The 13507-nt window shown below is 20.9% G+C and overlaps 3 protein-coding genes and 2 long non-coding RNA genes across 5 annotated transcripts; 4 read left to right on the plus strand and 1 right to left on the minus strand.

Annotated features, from left to right (window-relative positions):
• Window positions 1-294: 294 nt before the first annotated feature.
• Window positions 295-1926, plus strand: LOC128951591 (probable serine carboxypeptidase CPVL). The gene is made up of 4 exons (XM_054296839.1): window positions 295-408; window positions 485-1070; window positions 1373-1618; window positions 1736-1926. Exons 1-4 carry the CDS (start codon window positions 295-297, stop codon window positions 1924-1926), a joined length of 1137 nt encoding a protein of 378 aa, XP_054152814.1.
• A 2117-nt stretch (window positions 1927-4043) lies between these two features.
• On the plus strand, window positions 4044-4607 carry LOC128952178 (uncharacterized). The gene is made up of 3 exons (XR_008484432.1): window positions 4044-4204; window positions 4315-4358; window positions 4474-4607. It is a non-coding gene; the product is annotated as an uncharacterized LOC128952178 (long non-coding RNA).
• Window positions 4608-7997: 3390 nt separating this feature from the next.
• Window positions 7998-8544, plus strand: LOC128952177 (uncharacterized). The gene is made up of 3 exons (XR_008484431.1): window positions 7998-8113; window positions 8199-8272; window positions 8404-8544. It is a non-coding gene; the product is annotated as an uncharacterized LOC128952177 (long non-coding RNA).
• A 471-nt stretch (window positions 8545-9015) lies between these two features.
• Window positions 9016-10059, minus strand: LOC128951592 (histone-lysine N-methyltransferase SETMAR-like). The gene has a single exon (XM_054296840.1). It carries the CDS (start codon window positions 10057-10059, stop codon window positions 9016-9018), a length of 1044 nt encoding a protein of 347 aa, XP_054152815.1.
• Window positions 10060-11263: 1204 nt separating this feature from the next.
• LOC128951593 (vitellogenic carboxypeptidase-like) lies at window positions 11264-12717 on the plus strand. The gene is made up of 4 exons (XM_054296841.1): window positions 11264-11410; window positions 11483-12077; window positions 12472-12591; window positions 12680-12717. The coding sequence occupies exons 1-4, from the start codon at window positions 11297-11299 to the stop codon at window positions 12715-12717; spliced, it is 867 nt and encodes a 288-aa protein (XP_054152816.1). The 5' UTR covers window positions 11264-11296.
• The last annotated feature ends 790 nt before the right edge of the window (window positions 12718-13507 follow it).

Genomic DNA, 13507 nt, shown 5'->3' on the forward strand with positions numbered 1-13507 from the left:
ATTATTATTATTTTTCACATTAAAAAACACATAAACAAATAAATAATGATTTTAACAAAATTATATACCGTATTAATAATTAATATATTAATATTAATAATTGTTTTTATAGTATATTATAATAATAAAAATACTACTATTAATACTATTACTATTACTAATACTAATAATATTAATAATAATAATAATAATAACGATTATATTAATAATAATGATAATGATAAACAACAAAATTTATTATTGACACCATTAATCAAATCGGGTATTAGTGATGATATAGTAAAAGCCCGATCCATGAGTCGGGTGCTAACAGTCCCTAATGGACCCAATGTTGAATCGTATACCGGATTTATAACAGTCAACAACCGATACAATAGTAATATGTTTTTCTGGTTTATACCATGTTTTGTAAGTTATTATTAATGAAAAAAATTATTTTATAATATATATATATATATTTAAAAAAATAAATTTTTATTTAAAGAAAAATCCCGAAACGGCACCGGTATTAGTCTATCTAGAAGGTGGTCCGGGAACATCATCACTAGTATCACTGTTTATGTGGGGCACATTCAACATAGACTATAAATTAAATGTAACAATAAACCCGTGGTCATGGAATCGTCAATTATTTTCCATTATATATGTGGATAATCCCGTCGGAACAGGATTTAGTTATACCAATGATTCAGATAATGGCTATTCCAGAGACCAGTTAACTGTTTCACAGAATTTATATGAATTTCTCAGACAATTTTTCCTGGTTTTCCATGACTACCGTAAACGGGATTTATATTTAGGCGGTGTATCATATGCTGGGAAATATGTGCCCGCATTTGGCCACTACTTAATACAAATGTCAAACAAATCTAATCTGAATTTCACGGGTATACTCGTTGGCAATGGTTTTACTGATCCAATCAATCAGTTAGCCTATGATAAGACACTATTGAATTTGGGTTTAATCGATGAAAATCAAGCCATTGAAGTCCAGACAAAACAAAATCAATTCAAACAATTGATAAAATCTATGGACTATTTTAAAGCATCAAAATTATTCCAACAATTAAGTAATAATAATATAAATATAATAGTATTTATAAATTTATTTTATTTTTAAAAAATATAATTATTATCTAATTATAATCTAATTAAATACCAGCGATTAACTAATTTAATTAATAACATCAAAATAATAAAAAGCATAAAAACAATCAAAACTATACTAATAATTATAATAATTAATTAATATTTAAAATAATATTTATTTTTTTTTAAAAAGTTACATTATATGAATCCAACAATTATCTAAGCAATATAACTGGTTTTGAATTGTTTTACAATATTCATCAATCAATTGGTTATGATATAGAAATTTTTGTCGACAAATATTTGGCACAACAGTCGGTTAGGAAAGCCATACACATTGGCAGTGATGGTGTTGTCTATAATATGACCAGTCGTTTAGTTTTTCGTAATTTGTTTGAAGATATTACCCGATCGGCTGAACCTAATTTGACGGCACTTATAGATAACGGCTATAAAGTATTGTTATTTACCGGTAATTTGGATATTATTGTTGGCGTCGAATCTACCAATGGATTGCTATTAAATAAAAGTAAAACAACAAAAATTTAAAATTTTTATTTTAATTTATTTTTTTATCAACAAAAAAACTTTAATATTTAATTATTTAATTAATTTATAACTAAAATAGATTGGAAATATTATTTAGATTATAATAGAGCCAAACGTTGCATTTGGAAAGTCAATGGAAACGACCCGGAAATAGCCGGTTATGCAAAAAGTTTCGGTAATTTTCAGCATATTATTGTACGTAATGCCGGCCATTTTGCAATGTTAGATCAGCCCAGGGCTACACTAGATATGGCCAATCGGTTTATCAAATCACTAACATTTGATTAACTATTATCTATTATTATTTATTATTATTATATATATATAATAGTAAAATTAACTAAATAATTGTTATAATATAATGAATGAAAAAAAATTATTTACAGTTAGACTGATCAGTGATAATATATTTATTAATATATAATATATAATTTTTTTTATATATAATATAATATATATATAATATATTACATATTATAATATATATACATATAATATATTATATATATATAGCCCTGGTTATATTAAAAGTTATTTTTTAAAACACAATTAATAAACATTGTAAACTTTAATTTAATTTATTGATGAAATATTATAAAACACAATTAATTATTGTTTTAAAGTTTTAAATTTTTTTTATCATTGTATAGTAATTATTGTAATAAATATTTTTAAATTTATTTTAATCTCACATTTGTTTGTTTATTATCTTATTTTCAACTATTAATATTTGTAACATAAAAAATAATATTATAATATTTTTTTTATTTTATCATAAATTTAGTCATAATTATCTATTATATGTGTATGTGTTTTGAAAATATTAGATGTATTTTTTTAGCTAAAAATATAGCAATAATTTAATAATAAATATTATTTTAATGAATTATAACAAATATTACTTTTCTGTATTTTATAAAATTTTATTTATTATATTATAAATTTTTAGTATGAATTAATAAAAATTATTTACAATTAAATATAAATATTTTCAAAAAAATACTTTTAATGTAAAATTTACTAATAAAACATATTAAACTATAATAAAATTATTAAAAAATATTTTTTATCTAACTATTAAAAAATTTTAAACTAAACAAACTAATTATTAATATATAAAATAATATAGACAATAAATTAAATAATTTTTTTTAAATCTAAAGTTGTTTGTTTTATTAATATGTTTTTTTCTAAATTAAATTTTGATAATTATTTACTATTAATAATTATTTACTTTTTTCAATGCAAAACAAATATAGAAAAAATTTATATAATTAATTTTAAAATAATTGCGTCAATTATTCATTAGTACATAAATATACTGTATATATATATAATATTGAATCTAACTTAATTATTATTATTTTGAAAAAAATAACCATTACCGTTAGATCTTGTAGTTTTCCCCATATGAAAATATATAAGACATGGCGAATAATGCGAGTTTTGTACCATATAAAAAATATATAGTTTTTATTACTTTGAATAATATATTGCCACCCCTCTGACATAAAAAATATTTTTTATTTTTTCAATATTTTCCCACCCCTTGTATTTGGACGTCTCTAGTTGTTCCAACCCCCCCCTCTATATACCCTCAATAAGCTATCTCAATTATCAAATCCGATATCAAAATTCAAATCAAATGCGGACAAACGGACAGACATACGGACATATAGAATTCAGATACGCTAATAACTTTCAATGAGTTCGAGAAAAATCAATATATTGAATTATACCCCCCATTGAAACTTTTAATGAATTTTAAATTATATATTTTTTATAAAAAAAAATAAATATAAATAATCTGATACTATTAATTGCGTCAATAGACTCGTTGATTATTAATTAACTAAATTATTATATAACAACATAAATTTATTATATAAACATATTTAAACGGTTGACAGATCAGGCATAACAATTTGGCCGGACAATTTGTCAATTAAATTATAACAAAAAAAAAATATGTATACAATATATTTACAACAGTTATTATTTATTTATTTTTATTTATTGAAAGTAGTTAAGCATTTCGTAATTTTTTTTTAAAATAATACATAATTAAATAATAATACACAATTTACAATAATAATAATAATAATAAAATAATTATGATGCAAACGTACACAATATTATTGTATTGTATTGTATAACATAATGATGAATCTAAAATTTTTAAAAATATATATATAAAATTCTTATTAAAATAATATTTTGATATAAACATAATAATAAACTATTTGTATATTTATATATTACTATTTAATAACTTTATATATATATATTATTAATATGGCATTTCTATTATATATATATATATATATATATATTACAGATACGATTTTGTAAATTTATATCCAATAAGTTTTTTTAAATACATTAATTTATACCTCTTTAATTAGGTTATATAAGTCTGGTTTTCGTAACGATTAGTATATCTTTTTTTTAAAAAAAAATAAAAATAAATATAAATAATTTTTTTAAAAACTTATAATAACAATAATAATAACAACAATGAATCGTTTCATTGTATTGTTTGAAGTAGTCATCTGTACTGCTATTCGTAAGTTAAAAATTTCGATATACTATTAAATGCTATATTTATTAAAAAAAATATATGTATTTTAATATTATATATATATTTTTTTTTTATAAAAAAAATTATTCAAATAGTATCAATCATACCGGCCTTAGCTCAAGATGACGGTGATAGTGGCGTAAGTATAATATATATATATATATATATATATTGTTATTTAAATTATTTTTTTAAAAAAATAAAGTTTATGTATATATTTTTTTTAATAAAAAATTTATATTAATAATATACAGGCAGCAATTGGGCCTCCGGGTGCTTATGAAGCTCCCTAAACAAACAACAACAACAACAACAACAAAAATTTAACTAAAACAACAATTATTAAAAATATCGAAAATTATCTTTAAATATATATATAATTAAAAGTAAATTGTTTTCTATATATATATATATATATAATTACTTTTATATATAATTTTGTTTGTTTGTATTAAAAAATAATTTCCCAAAATATAAATAAATTAATTTTTATTTTAACAAATCATTTTTTGTTTGTTTTATTTCTATTTGAATTTTTGTTTTGTTTAATTATTTTTATTGTATGTGCAATTAGTTTATAATACATTTATATTATAGATTATTTATTATTATTATTATCAATTAAATCAGATAAATTTTGTATATTAATATAATTAAAATTTTTAACAAAAAAATTATTATTATTATTTATAAAATAAAAACTATATTTTTAAAAATAATTATATAAAATTAGATAAAAAACTATTATCTAAATTTTAGTAAAAATAATAAAATTAACTAAATAATAGTTATAATAATATAATGAAGCAAAAAATTATTTACTGTTAAAGTGATCAGTGATAATATATTTATTAATATATAATAAATAATTTTATTTATATATAATAAATAATTTTATTTAATATATAATATTTAATATAATGTATATATATATATAGCTTATATTGAAAGATAAGTTTTAAAACACCATTAAAAAAAATTGTAAACTTTGTTGATCTATTTTGTTGATAAAATATAATAAAACACAATTAATTATTTTAAGATGATTTTTTTAGCATTATATAGTAATTATTGTAATAAATATTTTTAAATTTATTTTAAATTCACATTTGTTTGTTTATTAACTCATTTTCAACTATATATTAATATTTGTAACATAAAAAATAATATTATTTTTATTTTATCATAAATTTAGTCATAATTATATATTATATGTGTATGTGTTTTGAAATTATTAGTTTTTTGTTGTTGTTTTAGCTAAAAATATATCAATAGTTTAACGATAAATATTATTTTATTTTATTATAACAAATATTACTTTTTTGTATTGTATAAAATTTTATTTATTATATAATAAATTTTATGTTTGAATTAATAAAAACTATTTACAATATAATGAAAATTAACTAATAAAACATTTTAAACTATAATAATTTTTTAATCTAATTATAAAAAATCTTAAACTAAACAAACTAATATATAAAATAATATAGATAACAAATTAAATAATTTAAAAAAAACTAAAGTTGTTTGTTTTTTTAAATACATTTTTTTCTCTATTAAATTTTAATAATTATTTACTATTTTTTCAATGCAAAACAAATATAGAAAAAATTTTATATTAAAATTAAATTAACTTTAAAATAATTGCGTCAATTATTCATTAGTTCAGAAATATAAAAAATATAAAAATAAATATATATATAATATTTAGTCTACCTTAATTATTATTATGTTTTTTAAAAAAAATAACAATTACCGTTAAATCTTATAGTTTTTCCCATATGAAAAATATATAGTTTTTTAATTTAAATAATAATTTTCTATCCCTACTTATATATATATATACATATAAATATATTCAAAATTTCCCACCCCTTGTATTTGGACGTCTCTAGTTGTTTCAACCCCTTTGAATATGCTATCTATTTATAACGATTTATAATCTATATATATATATATATATATAGTGTAATAAATTAATTAGCAATAATACAGTAGTTATCTAATTATATATCGGTTTTAATTAGATTACTGTTAATTATCGGTCAATACAGTTCCTTATTTCCCCCAAATTTTGCTTTTTCCCCCACTCATTTAATTTATCAGGTGTGGTAAAAAATGCTAATATTTTACGGTATGAAAATGTTAGTTTTTATATTTATTTTTTTTAATTTTCTCATAGGGAAAAACACAATTGTACGGTAACAGTATAAAAAAATTACAATTGCTACCCCCATTAAAATTTTCTATAATATCTATAGTAGTAATAAATTAATTATTTTTTTTGTTTTAATATTTATTGTATTTTTAAAATAAAAATATATATATATTCAACTAAATTAAACTATTATCATTTCATAAATTTATTCAATATATTGAATCTATAATTTAATAAAAAAAAATATTAATTATTTTATTTTCGTCAACAAACAAAAAATATGGCAAGCATAATAATCAAATTAAATATTTTATTGCTAAATACCAGTTGAAAATGCTAGAAAGCATTTCCATATGGAACTCACTTATCAAAAGTATAAATTAAATTAAACATCAAATATCTATATGACTAAATAAACTCAACTGTAGTCAAGTAGAGTATCAAATAATTTAGCATGATAAAATAAATTCAACATTAGCCCAATATGGGGTATAAAATGGATCAGTATTACAAAAAATAAACTGAACTTTAGTCATATATGGTATAAAATAACTAAAAAAAAGTATATTTACTCTAAATTTTATATTAGTATTAACTTAACATTTATTTTATATCTTGTTTAAAATATATAAAAAAAATTAATTGTATGCTAATTGAATATAATTTATTTTTTATGTTTATTTTATATCTAAGTTTTCAACATTCAAACATAAAAACTTTTGTTAAAATTTTGTCGCCATTTTTTTCCATATGTTCCTTATGAGATATTTAATTATCAAATCCGAAATCAAAATTCAATCAAATGCAGACAAACGGACGTACGTAAGGACATATAGAATTCATAAACGTACAACACTTTCAAGGAGTTCGTGAAAAAATCAATATATTGAATTATACCCGTTGAAACTTTAATTAATTTTAAATTATATATTTTTTAAAAAAAATAAAATTAAATTAATCTGATACTATTACTTGCGTCAATAGACAGATGGTTTTTTTTAAAATTAAATAAATTATTATATAACAACATAAATTTTTATTTTAAACATATTTAAACACGATTGACAGATCAGGCATAACATTTGACGGACAATAAAATAAATAAATAAATTAATAATAATAAAGTAATAAAAAATATAGTATATATAGTATTATATAATTACAACAATTATTATTTGTTGTTTGTTTAGTTAGTATTAGTTAGTTAAGCATTTAGTATTTTTTTAAAAAAAAATAATACATAAATAAAATACATAATATGCGATAATAATAATAATAATAAAATAATTATGATCCAGTCTATATATTTTTTTTGGTACTGTATTGATACATAATGATACACTAAAATCTTAAATATATATAAATAAAACTTTAATATTATATAATATAAAAATAATATTTTAAATATAGTATATACTTATTATATATTATATTATATATATATTATTAATTTGGCATTGCTACAAGTAGCATATAAATTACAGGTACGTTTATTTATTTTTTTTGTAAATTAATATATATATAAAAAAATATATTAAATTTAAAAAAAAATATATTAATTAATTAATTTTTTCTACCTCTATATTAGTGTATATAAGTCGATCAGTTTGCAGTTCCAGTTGAGAGAGAATCAGTATCTATTTATTTAATAATAAACAAAAAAAAATTGTTAATAATAATAATAATGAATCGTTTTATTGTATTATTATAATCAGTCGTCTGTACTGCTATTCGTAAGTTTTGCTATTTCATATATTTTTTTTAAAAAAAACAAATATTTTAATATTATATTAAAAAAAATTTTTTTTATTCAAATAGTATCAATCATACCGGCCTTAGCTCAGGATGAAGGTGGCGATCAAGGGGTAGCCGGAGGTGAATCTGGAGACTCTGTATGTGTTTGAATATAAATAAATATATATATATATATATATATATATATATATATATATTTTAAAAAATTTTAAAATTTATGTATATATATATATTTTTTTGTATTTTTTTTAATATTAATAATTTACAGGGAGTAGGTGGGCCTCCATTTAATCAATGGGGTGGCTAAACAAATAAACATCAATCAATCAATCAAACAACAAAAATTTAACCAAAAATTAAACAACAATTTTAATTATAAATTATCTAAATATATTTATATATAATTACTTTTATATAAATTTTTTTGTTTGTTTGTTTGTATTAAAAAAAATAAGTTTTCTTAAAATTTCCCAAAAATATATGTACTGTATGTCAAAAAAATAAAATTTGTTAATAAAATTAATTTTTTGTTTAAACAAATCATTGTTTTGTTGTTTTATTTCTATTTGAATTAATTATTTTTTTATTTTGAATTACAATCGCATCATCCGTATTGTTAAGGTCCGTGATTCACATATTACGTTTGTAGCACTTTTTAAGAAATCTAGACCCCCACCCCTCCCCTCAAGTGCGAACGTAATATGTGAAACACGCCAAATATGTATGTGCAATTAGTTTATATAATACAATTATATTATAGATTATTTATTATTATTATTAATTATTATTATTATTATTTATTATTATTGATAGTGGGCATTGAAACTGTCGGATTAGGTAGTAAAAATTGAATTTGATTTTATTAAAAAGTTAATTTTTATTAATTAATTATATAATCGCCATCCAATTCGATAACTTCCCGCCATTTATTCGGCAACTTTTCAATTCCCTCGGCGAACCAGTTTTTCTCTTTTAAGCCGAAAAACTCTTTGACCGCCACTTCGACCTCCTCCCGATTTTTAAATTTTTTTCCATCAAGAAAGTGTTGCATTGATCGAAACAAATAATAATCTGAAGGGGCAATATCAGGTGAATATGGTGGGTGAGGAATGATTTTCCAACCAAAATCCTTTAACAAGTTTTGTGTCATCTTTGCGGTGTGAGATGGTGCATTATCTTGATGGAAATTTACACCCCAATGATTAACCAATGATTTGCGATTTTCTTTCAATTTTTCACGAAGTCGTGTCAATTGCTGACAATAGACTTCGGCTGATATGGTAGCACCGACTTCTAAAAGCTCCCAATGGATAATTCCCGACTTATCCCACCAAACAGACAACATAACCTTTTGCTGTCGGAAATCTGGTCGCGGTCTTCCAACTGGTCGTTGTCCAGGAGATCTCCATTCACTCTTCTTACTATCGTTGACATAGTATATTAATTTTTCATCTCCGGTTACCATCCATCTTATAAAAGGGTCCGAATCTTGAAGTGAAAGCAAATCTTTGCATGTATTCACACGTTTAGCTTTTTGTTGTGGTGTGAGATCGTGTGGCACCCAAACAGATGAGACATATTTCTTGCCAATTGCTTTTAAATGTCTTCGAATGGTTGAAGAATCAACACCCAATATCTCTCCTATCTCTTCACTCGAAAATCTTGGATTCATCTCAATTAGATCCCTCAATTCTTCGTTATCAACTTTAGATTGAAATCCGGGCCTTTCTTTGTCTTCAACATCAACGCCTTCTTCTTGCCATCTCTTCCACCAGCGTTGACATGTCCTCTCACTAACGGCTTTAGGATACGCTTGATTAATATTTATGGCGGCCACCGATGGATTAGTTCCGCGACGATATTCGTATTCCATCGCATGTCTTACTCGGAGGTCATGTGACGTTAAGTCGTGTAACGGATCCATCTTAATAAATATCACAATTATTTATTACCACAATTAAAGACTATTAATGAATGTGTTATTTTGTCAACAAAGCGATTTGTAAATATTGTTTGGGGTCATACACAAAGTATATAACTTTTTACTTTATTAGAGCCGACAGTTTCTATGCCCACTATCATTATTATTATTAATTATTATTATTATTATTTATTATTATTATTATTATTAATTATTATTATTATTATTAATTATTATTATTATTATTAATTATTATTATTATTATTAATTATTATTATTATTATTAATTATTATTATTATTATTTATTATTATTATTATTATTATTATTATTATTATTATTATTATTATTATTATTCAATTAAATCAGATAAATTTTGTATAAATTAATATAGTTAAAATTTTTCAACAAAAAATTATTATTACTAATTATAGAATAAAAACTATATTTAAAAAAAAAAATTTTTTTTACTTTTTTATATAAATAGAGTTGAAACAAATTAATTTATATAAAAAAACTTTTAGAAAAATATATTTATTTTTCTTATATAATAATTATTATTTTAGTCAGATTTACAATTTTAATTAATAGTTAGTTTACATAATATAAATTTTTCAAAAAAAAAATTATTTTGTTTATTTTTTTAGGTTTAGTTTTTTGTTTTTTATTGTAATATTTTTAATGATTATAATTATATGAATTAATTGAATAAACATTAAATTAATGAATTTAAATATTTATAAATATAAAATAATAATAATAATAATAATTTGATTTGATTTAAACAAATCTTATCATTAAAATAAACATAATTTTTTAAAAAACAAGTGACTAATTGGCTGATTATAATTAAAACAACAAAAAATTATTAACTAAAATATAAATACTAATCAATCAAATTGTATGCAAATATATTACACATAAACAGAAAAGTCAATCTATAAAAAAAAAGTTTAGTTAATAAATATATAATCTTAAAAAATATTTAGTTTTATCAAACAAAAAAAATCACAGAAACTCAAAAAATGATGATTTTAGCAAAATTTTATACCGTATTAATAATTAATATATTAATATTAGTAATTGTTTTTACAGTATATTATATTAATAATAATAACAACAACAACAGTAATAATAGTATTAATAATAATAATAATAATAACGATAATAATAATCAACAGTTACTATTGACACCATTAATCAAATCGGGTATTAGTGATGATATAGTAAAAGCCCGATCCATGAGTCGGGTGCTAACAGTCCCTAATGGACCCAATGTTGAATCGTATACCGGATTTATAACAGTCAACGACCGATACAATAGTAATATGTTTTTCTGGTTTATACCATGTTTTGTAAGTTTTTTTGGTATTATTAATGATTTTTTTAATTTTATTTTAAATTAATAAAAATTTATATTACTATAGAAAAATCCCGAATCGGCACCGGTATTAGTCTATCTAGAGGGTGGTCCCGGTTCGTCATCAATAGTATCGATGTTTGGTTGGGGCATATTTAAAGTAGACTATAAATTAAATGTAACATTGAACCCGTGGTCATGGAGTCATCAATTATTTTCTATTATATATGTGGATAATCCCGTCGGAACAGGATTTAGTTATACCAATGATAATAATAATACAGATAATGGCTATTCCAGAGACCAGTTAACTATTTCCGAGAATTTATATGAATTTCTCAGACAATTTTTCCTGGTTTTTCATGATTACCGTAAACGGGATTTATATTTAGGTGGGCTATCGTATGCTGGAAAATATATACCCGTATTTGGCCACTACTTAATACAAATGTCAAACATATCTAATCTGAATTTCAAGGGTATACTCGTTGGCAATGGTTTTATTGATCCAATCAATCAGTTAGCCTATGATAAGACACTATTGAATTTGGGTTTAATCGATGAAAATCAAGCCATTGAAGTCCAGACAAAACAAAATCAAATCAAACAATTGATTAAATCTATGGATCATTTGAAAGCATTAGATTTATTACAACACTTAAGTATATACAAAAAAATAGACATTTATAAATATATATTTTAGTATTTTATTAATATTTTTAAATTAAAACACAACAATTAACATATAAATATATAATTACTAGGGCTTTACCTGATTTAATTGATAGTTAAAACTAATTTAATAGTTTAGTAATAATATATATATAGCATGTAGCATGACTGTGTTAAGTGAAAATTTACTAAAAAATTATAAAAAGTGTAAAGGGTTAAAATTAATTCATGTAAATATTAATAGATTATTCAATAAATTTAGTGAATTTCAAATATATATTAGTGTATTAAAACCCGATATTATATGTCTAACCGAAACCTGGCTGACCAGTGATATCGATGACACATTCATACATATCAATGGATATACACTTTACCGGAAAGACAGACAAAATGGCAAACAAGGAGGTGGTGTAGCAGTCTATGTAAAATGTGAGAAATTGTCATCAAATCTGGTCCTATATGACACAGATCTTGAGTTTTTGGTGGTCAACGTCAAGCCACGTGTTGGCCGGCCATTCAATGTTGGGGTCATATATAGACCTCCAAATTGTGACACAAATTTTATGGAAAAATTTGAAAAAATTTTTAGTGACTTTGCATCAGAAACTGTTATTAGTGGAGATTTAAACATTGATTTAAATGATAAGAAAAACAAAAATTATATTAAAGTTTATGAAACGAAAAGTTATAAACAGCTAATTACAGAAAATACTAGATGTACTGTAAATACTAGTAAACTTATAGATCATATATATTATAATAATTTAAATAATTATAGTGGAAGTGGTGTATTGAACATTGATATAAGTGATCATAAATGGATATATTTCTCAAGAAAATTAAATTATTTGACTAAAAATACTAAAAAAGAAAAATGTATTAAAAGTTTTCGTGATTTTTCTAATATTAATAATATTAATTTTGAGAAATATTTAGACGATAACTTAACTACACTTTATAACAGTAATGATTATAATGTCAATACATTTGCAAATAAATTAACTAATACTATAAATAAGGCTTTTGATTTGTTTGCTCCTATTAAACAAAAAACTATAAAAAATTTTGAAAAAAGTTATATAAATAGTGAAATAAAACAAATAATTAAAGAGAAACAAAAAGTTTTCAATGATATCCATAAATATAATAATAATAATAATCACCAAAATTTTGAAATTTTAAAATACAATTATAAAATTTTAAAAAATAAGTGCAACAATGCTATCAAAAATGCTAAAAAAACTATGAAAAAGCTATGATTTAATAAATAAAAATAAAACCAATAGTAATAAATTGTGGAAAATCATAAATAAAGTAATAGGAAATAATAAAAAAGTAAATAAAATAAGTGATAAATTAAATGCTAAGCTATTAAATGAAAATTTTATAAATTCAATTTATAGTTTAACAAATAAAT

The sequence above is a fragment of the Oppia nitens genome, unplaced genomic scaffold (genome assembly GCF_028296485.1).
Source record: "Oppia nitens isolate AA-2021 unplaced genomic scaffold, nextdenovo-longstitch-racon4-pilon3 scaffold1_pilon_pilon_pilon, whole genome shotgun sequence".
Lineage (NCBI taxonomy): Eukaryota > Metazoa > Arthropoda > Arachnida > Sarcoptiformes > Oppiidae > Oppia > Oppia nitens.